Source organism: Musca autumnalis, unplaced genomic scaffold (genome assembly GCF_047663935.1).
Source record: "Musca autumnalis isolate F117 unplaced genomic scaffold, ASM4766393v1 scaffold_5, whole genome shotgun sequence".
NCBI lineage: Eukaryota > Metazoa > Arthropoda > Insecta > Diptera > Muscidae > Musca > Musca autumnalis.
Window position 1 is genome coordinate 62,008,451 of NW_027412088.1, and position 21,865 is coordinate 62,030,315.

A 21,865-nucleotide genomic window follows, 5' to 3' on the forward strand; every position below is an offset into this window, starting at 1 on the left:
AAAGAAAGGGAGCTACACTAGACTCTTTCTGAAAGAAAGAGGTGCTTCTGTAGAATGAAAGGGTGCTTCTATAGAAAATTACTCAAAGAAAGGGTGCTTCTATAGAAAATTACTCAAAGAAAGGGTGCTTCTATAGAAAATTACTCAAAGAAAAGGTGCTTCTATAGACCCTTTATGAAAGAAAGAGTGCTTCTATAGACCCTTCATGAAAGAAAGGGTGCTTCTATAGACACCTTCTTAAAGAATGTGTGCTTCTATAGACCCTTTCTGATATAAAGGGTGAATCTATAGACTCTTTCTGATAGAAAGGATGATTCTGTAGACCCTTTCTGAAAGAAATGGTGCTTCTATAGACCCTTTCTGAGAGATAGGGTACATTTATAGACCGTTTCTGAAAGAAAGAGAGCTACTATATACTCTTTATGAAAGAAAAGGGTGCTTCTGTAGACTTTTTTTGAATTAAAGGGTGCTTCTATAGAACCTTACTGATAGAAAGGGTGTTTCTATAGACCCTTTATGAAAGAAAGGGTGCTTCTATAGACCCTTTATGAAAGAAAGGTTGCTACTATAGACCCTTTCTGAAAGAAAGGGAGCTACTATAGACTCTTTTTGAAAGGGAGCCACTATAGACTCTTTCTGAAAAGGAGCCACTATAGACTCTTTCTGAAAGGGAGCTACTATAGACGCTTTCTGAAAAAAAGGGTGCCTCTGTAGAATAAAAGGGTGCTTCTATAGACCCTTTCTGAAAGCAGGGGTCCTTCTATAGACCCTTTCTAAAAGCAGGGGTGCTTCTATATACCCTTTCTGATAGAAAGGGTGCTTCTATATACCCTTTCTAAAAGAAAGGGTGCTTCTATTAACCCTTCTTGAAAGAAAGGTTGCTTCTATAGACACTTTCTTAAAGAAATTGTGTTTCTACAGACTCTATCTGAAAGAAAGGGTGCTTCTGTATACTCTTTTGAAATAAAAGGATGCTTCTATAGACCCTTTCTGAAAGAAATGGTGCTTCTATAGACCCTTTCTGAAAGAAATGGTGCTTCTATAGACCCTTTCTGAGCGATAGGGTACTTTTATAGACCGTTTCTGAAAGAAAGGGAGCTACTATAGACTCTTTCTGAAAGAAAAGTGTGCTTCTGTAGACTTTTTTTGAATGAAAGGGTGCTTCTATAGACCCTTTCTGAAAGAAAGGTTGCTTCTATAGACACTTTCTGAAAGATAGGTTGCTTCTATAAACACCTTATGAAAGAAAGGGTGCTTCCATTGACCCTTCTTGAAAGAAAGGGTGTTTCTATAGACCGTTTCTGAAAGAAGGGGTGTTCCCATTGAACCTTTCTGAAGAAACGGTGCTTCTATAGAACCTTTCCGAAGAAATGGTGCTTGACCCTTTCTACCGTCCTTGAGGAGCACACAGCGGAAAAATAATAAACGAAATGTGTTTTGGAGTAGTTTTAAGCTTATTGGTTAGTACATGTTTTGTAGTTTTTGGAACCGCGCTTGAAAATGAAATTGAGATCCGTTTGGGGAAGCCTAAAGGACTAATGTTTTGTTAGCACATCTTTAAGTTAGTAAGTACAAACATTTCGTTGTAATAAAATTTATTTATTAATTATTGATTTGTTACAATATTTTGCTAAAACTTCTATTTAAATTAACACTACAATATAGGTACATACAAAAGAAAAATAAATTAAATAAATTTGAAACCTTATCATTAGCTTAATTTCACCGACTAACGATTTTTAATTGACTGTTTTAACAAAGTCTCCCAATGGACACCATCATGCGGTAGTTCACTTTCTAATAGCGGTGATAACCACACCAAATGCCAACGTTTACCAAAAACTAATTCTAAATTTTGTTCACGACCCAAATCATATTTCGAAGAAAGGCTCTCATGTGTGGTAGAACCTTTTAAAATATTTGGCCAATGAAAAAGGAATAAAATCAAAGCATATAAAAGAGATATAAAACTTAACTCATACGTTAGAAGATATAAATTTTTCCATGATATATCAAAAAAGAAACCAACAAATGGACAAATGAGACTCATCACAGTTCGAGAATTTAAATAAATATCCTTATGTAAATACCAAAAATATACCGTATTATAAAGACAACAATACGAACAGCCAATTATTACATAAAATATAAATAGAATGAAGTAACGTTGATTACGATGTCCGACACAATTGCCCGTAAAGATGCAGTGATGATCGCGTTTCAGAACACATGTTCGGCACGAGTCACAATGCCACGAACGCATGGGAGCCAATATTTCACACAGCGAACAGAAACGCCATAGCTTGCGAAGTTGTGGTTCCTGAGGTGGTGTTAGAATGATGGCTGAAAAAAACCAAAAAAAAAATAATGGTGGTTATTTAAAAAAGTAGAAAGGAACTAGTCCTAGAACAGCTAAATAACCCTCCCCTACCAACTCTGGACCAAGTATAATGTTGTAACCAAGATCACTACGTCTACCCGAACGTGAAATTTCAACACGATTCGATGAGCGATTTCAACTGAATTAAAACGCAAAAATGTTGAACCTTTGCGTAGGAGGTACAGGAAAAAATGCACCGACATAGTCCATCTTAGAAATGTATTAAATTTTGGGAGTCATTCCTTTCGATAATTATCACAAGGACAATCTAATGAAAATGTCAATACAATTCTCAGGTCCACAAGTATTCGAAGGTGTTGTCCTATAGGATTTCTTGGAACTTGAGGGAAGGCTGGAAGGGTTTTTTAGAGCTTTTGGGTCAATATCTCAGGAAGTATGGACTTGCCCCAAAAAACATTGTTCCGTAACAGTAGACGCCGCGAGAACAAAAAATTGTGTGAGGGATGAACCTGAAGGAGCTGACCATTATAGTCCATATTGGAACAAGATAAATGTATGAAAGAAAGACCACTTAAGGAGGACTTCTATCTATAGAAGGTCGCTTTAGGAGGTTTTCTATCTATAGAAGGCCACTTTATGAGGCCGATTTAGGAGGTTTTCTATCTACCACATTTAAGCTTTTCTATCAAGAAAAGACCACCCTTAGGAGGTCTTCTATCTATAGAAGACAACCTTTAAGAAGACCACTTTGGAAAATATTCTATCTGTAGAAGACAACTTTAGGAGTCTTCTATCTATAGAAGACCACCTTTAGGAGGCTTTCTATCTGTAGAAGACCACTTTGGAAAACATTCTGTCTTTAGAATACCAGTTTAGAAAATATCTGTAGAAGACCACTTAACGAGATATTTTGTTTATAGTAGGCCGCTCTAGGCGGTCTTCTATCTATAGAATACCACTTTAGGAGGTACTCTATCTATAGAACAGCACTTTAGAAAACATTCTGTATTTAGAAGACTAATTTAGAAAATATTCTATCTGTAATGAGGTATTTTGTAGGCCGCTCTAGGTGGTCTTCTATCAAAAGATTACCACTTTAGGAGGCCTTCTATCTATAAAAGACCACCTTAGGGGTTTTCTATCTATAAAAGACAATTTTAGGAAGCTTTCTACATTTAGAAGACCGCTTTATGAGGTCTTCTGTTTATAGTGGCCTGCTATAGATGCTTTATGAGGTCTTCTGTTTATATTAGGCCGCTTTAGGAGCCTTCTTTATATAGAAGACCACCTCAGGGTGTCTTCTATCTCTTGAAGACCAGCTTAGGAGGTCTTCTAATCTATAGAAAACCGCTTTAGGAGGTTTTCTATCTTTGCAATACCGCTTTATGAGGTCTTCTGTTTATTGTAGCCTGCTATAGATGCTTTAGGAGTCTTCTATATATAGAAGACCAGCTTAGGAGGTCTTCAATCTATAGAAGACTACCTTAGGAGGTCTTCTATCTTTAGAAGACCACCTACGGAGTTCTTCTATCTATAGGAGACCACCTTTAGGAGGCTTTCTATCTGTAGAAGACCACTTTGGAAAACATTCTGTCTTTAGAATACCAGTTTAGAAAATATTCTAGCTGTAGAGACCACTTAATGAGATATTTTGTTTATAGTAGGCCGCTCTAGGAGGTCTTCTATCAAAAGATTACCACTTTAGGAGGCCTTCTATCTATAAAAGACCTCCTTAGGGGTTTTCTATATATAAAAGACAATTTTAGGAAGCTTTCTACATTTAGAAGACCACTTTATGAGGTCTTCTGGTCTTCTGTATATAGTAGCCTGCTATAGATGCGTTATGAGGTCTTCTGTTTATATTAGGTCGCTTTAGGAGCCTTCTTTATATAGAAGACTACCTCAGAGTGTCTTCTATCTCTTGAAGACCACCTTAGGAGGTCTTCTAATCTATAGAAAACCGCTTTAGGAGGTTTTCTATCTTTACAATACCGCTTTATGAGGTCTTCTGTTTATTGTAGCCTGCTATAGATGCTTTAGGAGTCTTCTATATATAGAAGACCAGCTTAGGAGGTCTTCAATCTATAGAAGACTACCTTAGGAGGTCTTCTATCAAAAGATTACCACTTTAGGAGGCCTTCTATCTATAAAAGACCACCTTAGGGGTTTTCTATCTATAAAAGACAATTTTAGGAAGCTTTCTGCATTTAGAAGACCGCTTTATGAGGTCTTCTGGTCTTCTATTTATAGTGGCCTGCTATAGATGCTTTATGAGGTCTTCTGTTTATATTAGGCCGCTTTAGGAGCCTTCTTTATATAGAAGACCACCTCAGGGTGTCTTCTATCTCTTGAAGACCACCTTAGGAGGTCTTCTAATCTATAGAAAACCGCTTTAGGAGGTTTTCTATCTTTACAATACCGCTTTATGAGGTCTTCTGTTTTTTGTAGCCTGCTATAGATGCTTTAGGAGTCTTCTATATATAGAAGACCAGCTTAGGAGGTCTTCAATCTATAGAAGACTACCTTAGGAGGTCTTCTATCTTTAGAAGACCACCTACGGAGTTCTTCTATCTATAGAAGACCACCTTTAAGAGGCTTTCTATCTGTAGAAGACCACTTTGGAAAACATTCTGTCTTTAGAATACCAGTTTAGAAAATATTCTAGCTGTAGAAGACCACTTAATGAGATATTTTGTTTATAGTAGGCCGCTCTAGGAGGTCTTCTATCTATAGAATACAACTTTAGGAGGTACTCTATCTATAGAACAGCACTTTAGAAAACATTCTGTATTTAGAAGACTAATTTAGAAAATATTCTATCTGTAATGAGATATTTTGTAGGCCGCTCTAGGAGGTCTTCTATCAAAAGATTACCACTTTAGGAGGCCTTCTATCTATAAAAGACCTCCTTAGGGGTTTTCTATCTATAAAAGACAATTTTAGGAAGCTTTCTACATTTAGAAGACCACTTTATGAGGTCTTCTGTTTATAGTAGCCTGCTATAGATGCGTTATGAGGTCTTCTGTTTATATTAGGTCGCTTTAGGAGCCTTCTTTATATAGAAGACCACCTCAGAGTGTCTTCTATCTCTTGAAGACCACCTTAGGAGGTCCTCTAATCTATAGAAAACCGCTTTAGGAGGTTTTCTATCTTTACAATACCGCTTTATGAGGTCTTCTGTTTATTGTAGCCTGCTATAGATGCTTTAGTAGTCTTCTATATATAGAAGACCAGCTTAGGAGGTCTTCTATCTTTAGAAGACCACCTAAGGAGTTCTTATATCTATAGAAGACCGCCTAAGGAGGTCTTCTATCTACAGAAGTCCACCTAAGGAGGTCTTCTATCTATAGAAGACACCTTAGGCTGTCTTCTATCTATTGAAGACCGCCTATCTATTGAAGTCCACCCCTTAGGAGAAGACAATTTAGGAAGTTTCTATCGTTAGATTACCACTTTAGAAGGCCTCTTATCTATAGAAGACCACATTCGGAGTTATTTTATTTGTAGGCCACTTTGGGGAGGGTCTTCTATCTACAAACGACTACTTTAGGAGTTATATAAGTTCACTTTAGGACGTCTTCTATTTATTGAATTTAGGAGGTTTTCTATAGATAGAACATTACTTTAGGTAGTCGTCTATTTTCTACACGGCTTTTGCTGCAATGTGGATTTTTGGGAGAAGATTTTTAGTTTTTAGTAGTTTAGTTTTGTCTAAAATGTTGTAGGCTTTGGTCAGAAGATGTTCTACAAATATTAGGAAAGTAAATGAATAAGTTAAATTCCATCAATATGCATTATTATGATACTTACCTCTGATGCTCGTATCCACCATCATGCAGGCTAAGAAATTTCCTGCAATTTGAAAAACTACAAACACTCCACCAATCCATGTTAATATGAACATTATACTTCCAGGTTCATGAAATTCCGGTAGTACAATACACAATTGAAAAATAAAACAGAGGGGAATGAATAAGGATACAAATGAGATGCATCTCAAATCTGACACCGTGCGGGGTATATCACGTAAAGGAGAACGTAGTTTTAGCATTTTCGACTATGATATTCAAAATTCTTTTTTTATTTCTTTTTAATAAATTCATCGACCGCGACCGGCCGGAATATTTCGTTGTGGCTATTTTCGTTCTAATGTTTATGTTTATACTTTTCGACTTTTCGTTATACATACGATATCCTCGCTTGCTCTGCTCTCACTTCAGTCTTCTCCCCTGTCGGGAGAAATAAATAACAGTAATTGTCAAAAACACATTTCAAATTGTAACAGTGCTGCCAAGTTAGTATGATATGTGTCTGAGATTTTCATAGCAGACAGCTTTTTTATACATTCACATATTAAAGTAATTGAGGGTATAGTGGATTATTTTAATTTGTTATTTCATTCATTTTAAATCAAAATTATTTACAAATTCGTTTTTTATAACAAATTCTTACCTGTTCCTTTTGATCATTGTGTAAATATGGAAAAATACACAAAACAAAACAGCGCATATGTTTCTTCATTGTAAGGCGAAATAAAAAAATGTATATATTACTTATTTATTTGTTTTTATTTGTTCTGTTCTTGTTTACTTAATTTATCAGTCTTTTTAGCACCTTTTACATCTGACACATTCCAATTGATGCCATTTTCCGGTAATTCACTTTTAAGCAACGGCGATAGCCACACTAAATGCATTCTTTGGCCAAATACAGTTCGTAGATTATCCCGCCAGTTTGCTTTACCATTTGGCACCATTTGCCAATTTGCATAACCACCAATCGATTCGATATTATCGATAGTGATCGATAGTGCCATCGATTTTTTTCCAGCTCTAGAAGTGATGATCACTCTTAAATGCCAATGAAATCGTGGCAGCACTTACATGATACATACATACATGATTTTTGGCATTCAAGCAAGTGTAGTGAACAACAAACAACCAACAAACAACAAAATTTAATAAAATGGAAAATCCAGGACACCAAATTTATAGGGATATAGTTTTTGGAAATATCGTAGCACCATATACTGATAACCAAAAGAAAATATTAATGACGAAAGCATTATGTGGAAAGACTGCTTTCATAAACGACCGCGACCGCCTAGGAGCAAAATTGCCGCGAATCGATGAAGTTGAGGCTTGGTATCCGAATTCTCCTATCGGATTTACAGCTTCAACCGAAAGAAAATTGAAATCTCTCTTCGAACGTATGCCAATACATGAAAGATCATGCGTAATGACGATCGACGGGATGAATGTGAGTGACGAAGTTATACGCAGTCAATATTGCTTCCTGCTAACTGGCATGTTCAATAATTGGAAGATCTTAATTGGTACGGAGGGCCATGAAACATACAGTGGCGAAATTTTGCGCCCGATTGTAGTACGGATTTTGACGGCAGCTGAAAGAATAGGTGCAAACGTCGTGTTGATCGTCTGCGATGCGGCGACGCCGCATACAGCGTTATTGGCAAATTATGGTGAAACTGAGCTGCATCACTTCGGCATAATGTGCGCCTTTGATATTTACCATCTTATGATAAATATGGTGGCCGCGTTCGCAAGTGGATCTTTAGAATATAGCACAACCAATCTTGAGTTCGCATTCGTGTATCCATACTGCGATACACGAAAAAAATTGCAGAGACCCTACGACTATGAGGAATTTAAAATCGAGAGATATCGAAGAAATTTTAATCAACAAGTTGTTACAGATTTAAAGGCATTTCCGGAACTGTTCCCTGTAGAATGCATGCATATTCAAGACAGGCATGTTTTGAATACTACCATACAGTTTGTCGAACAAATGGATGCTTTCATTAAACTCCTGTCAGCAGAATATGACTCTGATCAACAAATTGATGTATTAGGCCGTTTTAAGCACTTTGTAAATCAAACTAACTTTTCATCAAGAGCAATATTTGTTTCCTCGTTGGGCTAAATGCTGATGGTATAAAGATGGTAACTATAGAAGCCCACTTTATGAGGTCTTCGACTTATAGGAAGCCATTATGAGAGGTCTTCAATCTATAGAAGTTCGCTTTAGGAGGTTTTCTATCTATAGAAATTCGCTTTAGGAGGTTTTCTATCTATAGAAGGCCACTTTATGAGTTCTTATATTTATAGGAGGCCGATTTAGGAGGTTTTCTATCTACCACTTTTAAGCTTTTCTATCAAGAAAAGACCATCCTTAGGAGGTCTTCTATCTATAGAAGACAACCTTTAAGAGGTTTTCTATCTTTAGAAGACCACTTTGGAAAATATTCTATCTGTAGAAGACAACTTTCGGAGTCTTCTATCTATAGAAGACCACCTTTAGGAGGCTTTCTATCTGTAGAAGACCACTTTGGAAAACATTCTGTCTTCAGAATACCAGTTTAGAAAATATTCTAGCTGTAGAAGACCACTTAATGAGATATTTTGTTTATAGTAGGCCGCTCTAGGAGGTCTTCTATCTATAGAATACCACTTTAGGAGGTACTCTATCTATAGAACAGCACTTTAGAAAACATTCTGTATTTAGAAGACTAATTTAGAAAATATTCTATCTGTAATGAGGTATTTTGTAGGCCGCTCTAGGATGTCTTCTATCAAAATAATACCACTTTAGGAGGCCTTCTATCTATAAAAGACCACCTTAGTGGTTTTCTATCTAAAAAGACAATTTTAGGAAGCTTTCTACATTTAGAAGACCGCTTTATGAGGTCTTCTGTTTATAGTAGCCTGCTATAGATGCTTTATGAGGTCTTCTTTATGAGGGTGTCTTCTATCTCTTGAAGACCACCTTAGGAGGTCTTCTAATCTATAGAAAACCGCTTTAGGAGGTTTTCTATCTTTACAATACCGCTTTATGAGGTCTTCTGTTTATTGTAGCCTGCTATAGATGCTTTAGGAGTCTTCTATATATAGAAGACCAGCTTAGGAGGTCTTCAATCTATAGAAGACTACCTTAGGAGGTCTTCTATCAAAAGATTACCACTTTAGGAGGCCTTCTATCTATAAAAGACCACCTTAGAGGTTTTCTATCTATAAAAGACAATTTTAGGAAGCTTTCTGCATTTAGAAGACCGCTTTATGAGGTCTTCTGGTCTTCTATTTATAGTGGCCTGCTATAGATGCTTTATGAGGTCTTCTGTTTATATTAGGCCGCTTTAGGAGCCTTCTTTATATAGAAGACCACCTCAGGGTGTCTTCTATCTCTTGAAGACCACCTTAGGAGGTCTTCTAATCTATAGAAACCCGCTTTAGGAGGTTTTCTATCTTTACAATACCGCTTTATGAGGTCTTCTGTTTTTTGTAGCCTGCTATAGATGCTTTAGGAGTCTTCTATATATAGAAGACCAGCTTAGGAGGTCTTCAATCTATAGAAGACTACCTTAGGAGGTCTTCTATCTTTAGAAGACCACCTACGGAGTTCTTCTATCTATAGAAGACCACCTTTAAGAGGCTTTCTATCTGTAGAAGACCACTTTGGAAAACATTCTGTCTTTAGAATACCAGTTTAGAAAATATTCTAGCTGTAGAAGACCACTTAATGAGATATTTTGTTTATAGTAGGCCGCTCTAGGAGGTCTTCTATCTATAGAATACAACTTTAGGAGGTACTCTATCTATAGAACAGCACTTTAGAAAACATTCGGTATTTAGAAGACTAATTTAGAAAATATTCTATCTGTAATGAGGTATTTTGTAGGCCGCTCTAGGAGGTCTTCTATCAAAAGATTACCACTTTAGGAGGCCTTCTATCTATAAAAGACCTCCTTAGGGGTTTTCTATCTATAAAAGACAATTTTAGGAAGCTTTCTACATTTAGAAGACCACTTTATGAGGTCTTCTGTTTATAGTAGCCTGCTATAGATGCGTTATGAGGTCTTCTGTTTATATTAGGTCGCTTTAGGAGCCTTCTTTATATAGAAGACCACCTCAGAGTGTCTTCTATCTCTTGAAGACCACCTTAGGAGGTCCTCTAATCTATAGAAAACCGCTTTAGGAGGTTTTCTATCTTTACAATACCGCTTTATGAGGTCTTCTGTTTATTGTAGCCTGCTGTAGATGCTTTAGTAGTCTTCTATATATAGAAGACCAGCTTAGGAGGTCTTCTATCTTTAGAAGACCACCTAAGGAGTTCTTATATCTATAGAAGACCGCCTAAGGAGGTCTTCTATCTACAGAAGTCCACCTAAGGAGGTCTTCTATCTATAGAAGACACCTTAGGCTGTCTTCTATCTATTGAAGACCGCCTATCTATTGAAGTCCACCCCTTAGGAGAAGACAATTTAGGAAGTTTCTATCGTTAGATTACCACTTTAGAAGGCCTCTTATCTATAGAAGACCACATTCGGAGTTATTTTATTTGTAGGCCACTTTGGGGAGGGTCTTCTATCTACAAACGACTACTTTAGGAGTTATATAAGTTCACTTTAGGACGTCTTCTATTTATTGAATTTAGGAGGTTTTCTATAGATAGAACATTACTTTAGGTAGTCGTCTATTTTCTACACGGCTTTTGCTGCAATGTGGATTTTTGGGAGAAGATTTTTAGTTTTTAGTAGTTTAGTTTTGTCTAAAATGTTGTAGGCTTTGGTCAGAAGATGTTCTACAAATATTAGGAAAGTAAATGAATAAGTTAAATTCCATCAATATGCATTATTATGATACTTACCTCTGATGCTCGTATCCACCATCATGCAGGCTAAGAAATTTCCTGCAATTTGAAAAACTACAAACACTCCACCAATCCATGTTAATATGAACATTATACTTCCAGGTTCATGAAATTCCGGTAGTACAATACACAATTGAAAAATAAAACAGAGGGGAATGAATAAGGATACAAATGAGATGCATCTCAAATCTGACACCGTGCGGGGTATATCACGTAAAGGAGAACGTAGTTTTAGCATTTTCGACTATGATATTCAAAATTCTTTTTTTATTTCTTTTTAATAAATTCATCGACCGCGACCGACCGGAATATTTCGTTGTGGCTATTTTCGTTCTAATGTTTATGTTTATACTTTTCGACTTTTCGTTATACATACGATATCCTCGCTTGCTCTGCTCTCACTTCAGTCTTCTCCCCTGTCGGGAGAAATAAATAACAGTAATTGTCAAAAACACATTTCAAATTGTAACAGTGCTGCCAAGTTAGTATGATATGTGTCTGAGATTTTCATAGCAGACAGCTTTTTTATACATTCACATATTAAAGTAATTGAGGGTATAGTGGATTATTTTAATTTGTTATTGTTATTTTTATTACAAATTCTTACCTGTTCCTTTGATCATTGTGTAAATATGGAAAACACACAAAACAAAACAGCGTATTCCCTGTATGTACATATGTTTTTTTCATTGTAAGGCGAAATAAACAAATTGTTGGTATTATTTATTTACTTGTTTTTATTTATTCTGTTTGTTTACTTAATTTATCAGTCTTTTTAGCACCTTCTGACACATTCCAATCGATACCATTTTCCGGTAATTCACTTTTAAGCAACGGCGACAACCAAACCAAATGCATTCGTTGGCCAAATACAGTTCGTAGATTATCCCGCCAATTTGCTTTACCATAAGGGAATTTTTTACTTTTCTCATAGCATACACCTCCCTCAAATAATCCAGATCCATGATACCACAGCAGTACAACACTATAGACAAATGCCAAAACATTCAAGTTATAGAATATCAAGACCATATTTTGCCACTGCGGACCACTGACCACCATTAGCATGGGACATGTCATTTTTAGGAATGTTAATAGGTGGCGGAAAATACGGGCATTCAGCACCCATAGATATAATGAATTATAGACAAGAGCATATGTAGCTCCAATGAAGAGGAATACAACAAACATCATAAAGTAACGATGATTCCGATGTCCAATACAAGATCCGACAAAGAGACAATGATGATCACGTTTTAGTATACAACATTTACACACTTTACAATGCCAACTACGTGGTGGAGCCATACGATCACATTTTTTACAATGCCACCATCCTAAACGTTCTGCATCGGGCGGAGTTTTGAGGGATTCAACTGGAAATATGAAAAAAGAAAGAAGGTATTTGTTATAAGTAATTCTTTGTAGCGCATTTAATTACTTTACGAATAATATGAAGAAATACGTATATTTTATAAGGTAAACAATCTCTGAGGCTAAGAAATAATAATACTTGTTCCACAAACATCCCAGAAGGGACAAGGGAGACTTTTATCACATCAATGAGTGCACCCTGATTCATATTAGCTCAATGACATGGGACCTACTGTTATGCCCGAGTCCGAAAGGCGTGCCTTAAGACACCACTTGTAGAGAAGTTTTACATGTCAAAAATACTCAGGAAATGACGCCTACATTACTGAGGGGTATTTTGCCACGGTTGAAAATTTGTTGTTGCAAGACGAGGGTGTATACCATTTCACCACGATGGTGGTATTTCCATGAGAAATACCAGTACAATTTTCAACTTCTATGAAGAAAATTACCTTAAAGGTAACAAAGTTCCATAGGTGCTCCTCTGCGAGAAATGCAACCTCAAATATGGGGGTATCTATGAGGACGATTACCCTAGATGTGAGCTTATATAAGAAAGTCCACCCTCTGACTTCTAAATTAAATAAACATCCTTGGCCCCCGTGCTTCTGCTTCTACAAAAAGCCAAACTTAATAAAGAATGTGTCAAGATCGAATTTGGTAAGTAGCACAACTTTTATGTCCTCATGTAGCCATTTGTAACGAAGACGACGCCTAGATATGGAATTCAATAAACAAGACGACCGCAGAGGTCGACTTCTATATTTAAGATAGACCTAAAATTACAACTTCAATAATCTCAATCTCTAATTTTCGTTTTAAAAAGACGTTTCGACTTTTTATGAGAAAGTTCAAACCAAAATTTCATCGTTCACTTTTGAATGACGACCTTATATGTGGTCATCTATAAGGATTAATACCCCAGATGTATTAAGAAGATGATATCAAAGAAATATGACATCAAAGGTCAACTTCCTGAGGGAAGACAATTTCAGAGGTAGACTTCTATAAGGAAGACTACCGGAAAAATCGACTTCTATAAGGAAGTAAACTTAGAGGTCAACTTTTAGAAGGAGGACGACCTGAAGGATGGACTTCTATGAGGAAGTCTAGATCAGAGATCAACTTCTAGAAGAAAGACGACCTACCTCTACCTTAGAGGTCAACTTCTATAGGGAAGACCATCTTAGGGGTCGATTCCTATAAGGAAGACGACCTGAAAAATCGACTTCTATGAGGAAGTCTACCTCAGAGGTCAACTTCTATAGAGCAGACCATCCTAGGGGTCGATTTCTTTAAGGAAGACGACCTGAGAGATCGACTTGTATGAGGAAATCTACATCATAAGTCAACTTCCAGAACGAAGACGACCTGAAAGATCGACTTCTATGAGGAAGTCTAACATAGAGGTCAACTTCCAGAAGGAATACGACTTGAAAGAACGACTTCTATGAGAAAGTCTGCCTCAGAGGTCAACTTCCAGAAGGAAGACAGCCTGAAAGAACGACTTCTATGAGAAAGTCTACCTCAGAGGTCGACTTCTATAAGGAGGTCAATATGAAAAATTGACTTCTATGATGAAGTCTATCTCAGAGGGCAACTTCAATAAGGAAGACAGTGTCAGAGATCGACTTCGATAAAGAAGATAACCTGAAAGTCTAACATAGAGGTCAACTTCCAGAAGGAAGACGACCTGAAAGATTGACATCTATGAGAAAGTCTGCCTCAGAGGTTAACTTCCAGAAGAAAGACGACCTGAAAGATCGGCTTCTATGAGGAAGTCTACCTCAGAGGGCAACTTCTATAGAGCAGACAGTATCAGAGGTCGACTTCTATAAAGAAGAGAAATTCAAGCTCAGAGGTCGACATGTTTCGGGAAGACCACCTCAAAGATCGACTTCTATGAGAAAGTAAACCTTAGAAGCCGACTTCTAAAACGTGTGTGGTCGATTTCTATGATAAAGACCATCCCCAAATTAAGACTTCTATGAGGAATTCAATCTTAGAGGTTATAAAGCCAGGTTCCCTAATGAAAGCCACACTTCTATAATGAAGACAGCCTCAGACATCAACTTCTATGGACCAATCCCACGGCAGCGGGTTCTTTCGTACCGGATTGACCCGAAGCATACAATTTCGGCCAGCGGCTGCCAACCCAGCATCAAACCTATGCTTCTACGTAGGTTTCATCTTGCTAAATCAACCGCAGATGTCGACTTCTAAAAGGTCTGTAGTCAACTTCTATGAAAAAGGCCAACAGTCAGTTTCCCTAAAGAGGACCACCCTTCTATAAGGAAGAAAACCTCAGAGATCAACTTCTACTGGTAAGACAAACTCACAGGTCGATTTCTTTATGAAACGTCATCCACAAATTCTAACTTCTATAGAGAACGTGTCGAAGACGACCTCAAATATCGATAGGGTTTCCAAGACAATCTTAGAGGTCGACCGGAAGTCTACCTCAGAAGTCGTCTTCGATAAGGAAGTCAACCCGAAAAATCGACTTCTATGTGGAAGTCTACCTCAGGGGACAACTTCTACAGTGAAGATAATATAAGATGTCGACTTCTATGAAGAAGACATTAAGAAGAAGCAATTCGCCCTCAGAAATGGACTTTTCTATGAAAAAATTACCTCAAATATCGACTTATATGAGAAGTAGACCTCAGAGGTCGACTTCTAAAAGGTCTGTGTTGACTTCTATGAGAAAGAACATCCACAAATTTCGATTTCTATGAGGAATTCAACCTCAGAGGTTATAAAGTCAACATCTCTAAAGAAGATTACCCTTCTACAACGAAGACCAACTCAGGGATCAACTTCTATGGGCAAGACTACCTCAGATGTAGACTTCTATAAGGTCTGTGGTCGAATTCTATAACAAATATCGACCACAAATTTCAACTTCGATAAATAATGTATCGAAGACAACCTCAAAGATCGATAGAGCTTTAAATTTTCTTCACAAAGTTTTATACACAAATCCCCACCGTTTTATAAGGTCTGTTTGATAACTTCGCAAGTAAAAAGTATTTGCAAGTACTTGCAACTACTTCTCATTTCTATTTTATTGAACAAGTTTGTTATCGAACAGCATTTTTTAAAAGTTTGTACAAACTTTTGTGTTATCGAACAGACCTACATACACATAGCCCAGAAATTGTGCGTTCACCTTACTACTTTTCAAAAACTATGCAAAAACTTTAATAAATAGGTAAATGAGATCAGTTTTTCTTTCATAAATATGTTATTGGCACTCTTTACTACCAAAATAAAAAGAAAAATTCCAGAAAATATATTATTATTACGAAGATAACGGTAAAAAAGTGTTACAACTGCTAGATTAGAGCCCCATAAAGTCTGCGTTCACTTTGTATGTTGCAATAATACCGTTAGTTTTTTTGAATTTTTTTGCAGTTTTCTCCCATTTTTAATCAATATTGTCACAACTGGTCATTCTTTGAGGTCGTTTGCACACTTAACTTAAAAAAGTAAAGTATTTTAAGAATGGAAAACAAGGGCAAAGAAATTGGCATCGATAAAAGGAAAATTCTAGGTAAATTATGGAAAAAGCTATCGAAATATTGGCGAACTGTAGGTAGAACATATTAGTCTATACATAGAGTGATAATTAACTATAAACAAATCGGAATTTTGAAGTCAAAGCCCAGATCTGGAGGTCAAAGCTCAGTTTTGGACGGTCAAAAATATTATCAGAACGGGAGGAGCGTAACATAACTAATATAGTTAAAACAAACAGTCCGATAATTACTTCGAAAATTGTTGAAAATTTGAAAATGGCATCCAAAAAAAGTATTTGTGCACAAACCGCCAGAAAAATACTGTATAAAGCTGGATATCACGGTATAGTCGCACGGCGAAAGCAATACATATCACTAGTGAACAGGCAGAAGCATATTGAATTTGCTAATGAATACATAAACAAGCCTCCAGTATTCCGGAATCAAGTCATATTTTCGGACGAAAGCATGTTCTATATGTTTGCAATGAAAGGACTTCAAACTGTTTGGAGAAAGCTCGAACAGCGCTTGAAAAACAACATCTTGATTTACACTGTAAAAAATGGCGAGGGTGCTGTTTTGGTTTGGGGGTGTGTAGCAGCTTCTGGAGTGGACCAACTTGTATTTATTGAATCGACAATGGACAAGTATGGTTACCTAAACATCATGAAGCGCAATTTGAACCAAAAATGCAGAAGAACTTGGTTTAGCTACGAAATTTTGGTTGCAACAACATAACGTTTCAAAGCATACTGCTGAGATTGTAAGGTTTTGGCTCCTATATAATGCCCAGATCTGGGTTTTGACGTAAAAATTCCGGTTTGTTTATAGTTAATTATCACTCTATGTATAGACTGATATGTTCTACCTACAGTTTCGCCAATATTTCGATAGCATTTTCCATAATTTACCTAGAATTTTCCTTTTATCGATGCTAATTTCTTTGCCCTTGTTTTCCATTCTTAAAATACTTTACTTTTTTTAAGTTAAGTGTGCAAACGACCTCACAGAATGACCAGTTGTGACAATATTGATTAAAAATGGGAGAAAACTTCAAAAAAATTCAAAAAAACTAACAGTATTATTGCAACATACAAAGTGAACGCAGACTTTTTGGGGCTCTAATTTAGCAGTTGCAACACTTTTTTACAGTTATCTTCGCAAAAATAACATATTTCCTGGAATTTTTCTTTTTATTCTGGTACTAAAGAGTGCCAGTAACATATTTATGAAAGAACAACTGATCTTATTTACCTATTTATTAAAGTTTTAGCATCAGTTTTAAATAGTAGTAAGGTGAACGCAGACTTTCTGGGCTATGTGTATATCATTTTTATTTGTTTATTTTTGTTGTTGTTGTTGTTAGTAATGCTTCCCGATCAGCTGTTTTCTTACTGAGAGGTGTTCTCATCCACACCGATCTACTTACAATCCACACTGGTATCTATCATTAGACATGCCACAAAATTTCCCGTAATATTGAAGATCAAAAACATGGCCATAATAAAGGTGAAGGTATGCCAAAAACTCCCTGGTTCATGGAATGCCGGTAATACAACGATGATTTCAAATATGAAAACGATCGGCAAGAAGACACCAATTAAAAGAAAACACAGCCAATCGACAATCCGTTTGGGAAAGAAATTTTTTCTTATTTTCATTTTGCACGTTTTGTTTTTTTTCAATATTTTATTAATTTCAATAGAAAAAAGCTAAACACACGATCACGACGAAAGAGCAATACTGCTGCTCTTAAAACTATCAAATATCAGACTAATTAATTGTCTGCCGTGGTGGCGGCACCGAACACAACGCCAACGTAACGAGTTTTACTAATGGAGAATGATGGATCATACTGTATCGATCAAATTGGGGGGGCGGCTAAGGGGAGGCAAAATGTATGGCTTCTAATGTTTTGTTGTCTAATTCTCAGTATCTCGGTCTCCCTCTCAGAATACTCTTTCTGCTCCAATCACGTGAAAAATATAAATAAAATGCATTTGTTAGGAAGGTTTGTTATCTAATCTGAGAGGAGGCAATACATTAACAGCAACAATTGGAGTACGTTAATTTTATTTAGTTTTTGCTTCATTCTCTTGGATTCTCTTAAAGATATTTGATTGGAACATTGAACGGTTAGACAGACCTTTAAAAGTATGATTTCTTTTAAGCTCCATAAACTGGTTCGGGCATAGTTAATTTGTATAGGGTCTAAGTGCATTTTCACGAACATTTTGTAAAAGCCGCTATTATGACAGTCCCTCAGAAATATTCTTATAAATACCCACATTTATAGGCCTGACAGTCCTTCAAAAATTATTTTAAATTCTGACGATTCTGGCACAGACAGTCCCTCACAAATACTTATACAAGTATCCACGATTATAGACCTGGCAGTCTCTGAAAAATATTATTATAAATATCCAACATGATACTCCTGACAGCCCCTCAATTTTTTTTAAATATCCACTTTTATAGGCCTGAGAAAACCTCAAAAATATTCAAAAAAAAAAAAATCAACGTTTATACCACTATTCGCTTGAATATATATCCACGATTACAGTAATTTTAACTTCCATAAACCAGATAAGTTCACAACTCCATAGGTGCACTGCTAGTATAGAGGCGACCTCAACCAATCCAAAGTGTTGGGTCTGTATGGAATCTCCTCGATACTTACTACAGTCCTCAATCTGACAACCTCAAATGCGGGTTTTTATAAGAAAAAATGACCCTAACCGTTTTATTCTATGAAGAAGACCACCTATGAGGTTGACTTCTATAAGAGAGACAACCTCAGAAGTGGCTTTCTATAGGAAAGATAACCTCAGATATTGGTTTAAACAAGTTATTTTAGCTGGAAATCAGGGCTATTATCGTAGATTTTTATGAGAATATTTTTGAGGAATTGTCAGGACTATAATCGGGGATATTTATTAGAATATTTTGGGGGGAACGTCTGGTCTATGATCGTGGATATTTGTAGGAAGATTTTTGAGTAACAGTGAGGGCTATAATCGTGTATATTTATAAGAATATTTTTGAGGAACAGTCAGGGCTACAATCGTGGATATTGATAAGAATTTTAGGATAGTCAGGGCAAGAATCGTGGATATTTATAAGAATATTTTTGAAGGACTGTCAGGGCTACAATCGTGAATATTTACAAACATATTTTTGGGGAACAGTCAAGGCTATAATCATGGATTTTTAAGAATATTTTTGAGGGGCCGTCAGTGGATAATTATTTGAATATATTTGAGGGACTGCCAGTTTAAAATTAAACCTCCCTGTCCACTTGTCGAATATATTTGACATTTAGCAATGTTTTTACAAGGGCACAAATTATTTTTGACGCTGAAAGGGTTAATCATAGATATTTATAAAAATATTTTTAATCGACTGTCGGGACTATAATCGTGGATATTTAAATAAATATTTTTGAGGTACTGTCGGGGCAATAATTGTGGATGTTTACAAGAATATTTTTATGGGACTGCCAGAGCTGTAATCGTGGATATTTATAAAAATATTTTTGGGGGGCAGTCAGGGCTATAATCGTGGATATTTATATGAAAATCTTTTTGGGAGTGTCAGAGCTATAATCGTGGATATTTATATGAAAATGTTTTGGGGAGTGTCAGAGCTACAATCGTGAATAGTTTTAAGAATAATTTTGGGGATAGTCAGGGCTGTAATCGTAATTTGTTGAAACCGATATAATCATAAGTTTGGCTTATACATATAGCGAAATTCATAAAATGAATTCCGAAATTCATAAACTATACATAACAACGGCAAACATAGAGCTTTTGCTGGAATTGATGGAAATCGGTTTAGTAGTATTGGAGATAAAGGGTGTTTTTTAAGGCCGATAGAACTTGAAATTGTAAAAAATAACACAAAAAATTAAATTGAAATCAAAATTTTTTTTTATTCGAAAGATCAATACGTGACATTAACATTTGAAAATGATTTCGGGCATATGGGCACCGCGGCTGTTCTTGACGATGTGCATTCTGGACGTCCAATTTTTGGCCACTTTTTCGAGCACTGCTGGCCGTATGTCACGAATAACACGAACAATGCTGGCCTCCAAGGCATCAATTGTTGCTGGTTTATCAGCATAAACCAGTGACTTCACGTAGCCCCACAGGAAATAATCGAGAGGTGTCAAATCGCACGACCTTGGAGGCCAATTGACAGGTCCACTTCTCGAAATCAACTTATCGCCAAATTTTGATTTCAATAAGTCGATGGTTGCGTTCGCCGTATGGCACGTAGCGCCATCCTGTTGAAACCACATCTCCTCCGGATCAATGTCATCCATATTTTCAAACAAAAAATCATTGATCATGGTGCGGTAACGATCTCCATTGACCGTAACGCGAGCTCCGGCCTCATTTTTGAAGAAATAAGGTCCGATGATGCCACCAGCGTGAAAACCGCACCATACGGTGCATTTTTCTGGATGTAATGGAGTCTGTAGGGTCTCTTGTGGATTGGTCTCACTCCATATGCGGCAATTTTGCTTATTACCAAACACGTTAAGCCAAAAATGCGCTTCATCGCTGAACACAATTTTGCGATAAAACAACGGGACATTTGCCAACTGCTCTAGAGCGAATCGACGACTGATTTTCAAAGTAAATTTGGATAATTTCGTAGCGTTGTTCAAGCGTGAGTCTATTTATGATGATTTGTCAGAGTATACTGAAACAAATAAAAAAAGTTTCATCAAAAATTAATTTTTTGTGTTACTTTTTACAATTTAAAGTTCTATCTAGCTTAAAAAAACACCCTTTATAACATTTAAAAAACTGGCGTGTTCGGGTCTTTAGGCCCCAAAGAAGTTATAGATTAATCCGTAAATTTTTAAACCGATACATGTGTACTTTTGCAAATATAAAGATTTTTTTAAAATATCGCATAGGGTATGTACCCCGCCCCCTCTGGAATTCAATAAAATATGTAGCCCGTTTTCAGGGGCCTTCCCTTTACATTCCCTTACAATTTTAGGAAAATCGTTTCGGTAGTTTTTGCAGAAAAACTTTGAATGAAAATTGAAAAGAGAGAGAGCGGTAATATTTTCTTTCCATAAAAACCTAAGTTGGGTTATGACGGCATTTGTTTTTTATTCATAAAGATATGGTATTTTTTTAAATATGACAAAGGGAAGTACCCCGCCCCCTTCTAAATTCAAGAAATTGTGCATCCTATTTCCACCGGAGGCCATCCCTGTACATTCCCTGAAAATTAGGAAAATTGGTTCAGTAATTTTGTAGATGTAACATATTTTAAAAAGTGGGCGTGGTCAAGTAATTGGATCCTAAAAAAGTAGGTAACTCCGACCTTACCTTACACAACCACAATTGTCTCGCAAATTAATTTCTAAACCGATATATTCGTATTTATTTCAAATATAGCATTTTTAAAAAATAGGGTATAGGGGAAGTCCCCCCTCCGAAACTAAATATGTAGCCTATTTTAACCAGGGGCCATCCATGTACATTCCCTGACAATTTCAGGAAAATCAGTTCAGTAGTTTTTGTAGAAATATTTAAAATTGAAAATTGAAAAAAATTGGCGTGGTCAAATTTTCTTTGCATTAAAACCTTATCCAAATCGGTCCAGCCGTTCTTAACTGATGCCATTACCAACGAACGACATTTGATTTTTATCGATTTTGGGGAAAACGTCTGTGCTATAATCTGCTATAATCGTGGATAATTATTCGAATATTTTTGTGAAACAGTCAAGGCTATTATCGTGGATATTGATAAGGGCAATAATCGTGAATTTTTATAAAAATATTTTTGAGGGATTGACAGGACTATAATAGTGGATATTTATTCGAATATTTTTGAGGAACAGTTAGGCCCATAATCGTGGATACCTATAAGAATATTTTTGAGGAACGATCAGGTTTTTTTCGATCGATATTTATAAAATTGTTTGACAG

The 21,865-nt window shown here is 36.3% G+C and overlaps 2 protein-coding genes across 3 annotated transcripts; both read right to left on the reverse strand.

Annotated features, from left to right (window-relative positions):
* Nucleotides 1–1,578: 1,578 nt before the first annotated feature.
* LOC141405424 (probable palmitoyltransferase ZDHHC24) lies at nucleotides 1,579–11,539 on the reverse strand. 2 transcript variants are annotated; one of them, XM_073989721.1, is made up of 4 exons: nucleotides 11,006–11,539; nucleotides 6,794–6,856; nucleotides 6,152–6,570; nucleotides 1,579–2,343 (listed from the first exon to the last, which is right to left on the reverse strand). In XM_073989721.1, the coding sequence occupies exons 3-4, from the start codon at nucleotides 6,390–6,392 to the stop codon at nucleotides 1,730–1,732; spliced, it is 855 nt and encodes a 284-aa protein (XP_073845822.1). In that variant the 5' UTR covers nucleotides 6,393–6,570; nucleotides 6,794–6,856; nucleotides 11,006–11,539; the 3' UTR covers nucleotides 1,579–1,729. The 2 variants fall into 2 exon arrangements, with proteins under 2 accessions (XP_073845822.1, XP_073845821.1); XM_073989720.1 differs by lacking the exon at nucleotides 11,006–11,539 and having other exon boundaries at nucleotides 6,152–6,990.
* Nucleotides 11,540–11,718: 179 nt separating this feature from the next.
* On the reverse strand, nucleotides 11,719–17,860 carry LOC141405423 (probable palmitoyltransferase ZDHHC24). Its single transcript, XM_073989719.1, has 2 exons — nucleotides 17,333–17,860; nucleotides 11,719–12,384 (listed from the first exon to the last, which is right to left on the reverse strand). Exons 1-2 carry the CDS (start codon nucleotides 17,562–17,564, stop codon nucleotides 11,750–11,752), a joined length of 867 nt encoding a protein of 288 aa, XP_073845820.1. The 5' UTR covers nucleotides 17,565–17,860; the 3' UTR covers nucleotides 11,719–11,749.
* Between the last annotated feature and the right edge of the window lie 4,005 nt (nucleotides 17,861–21,865).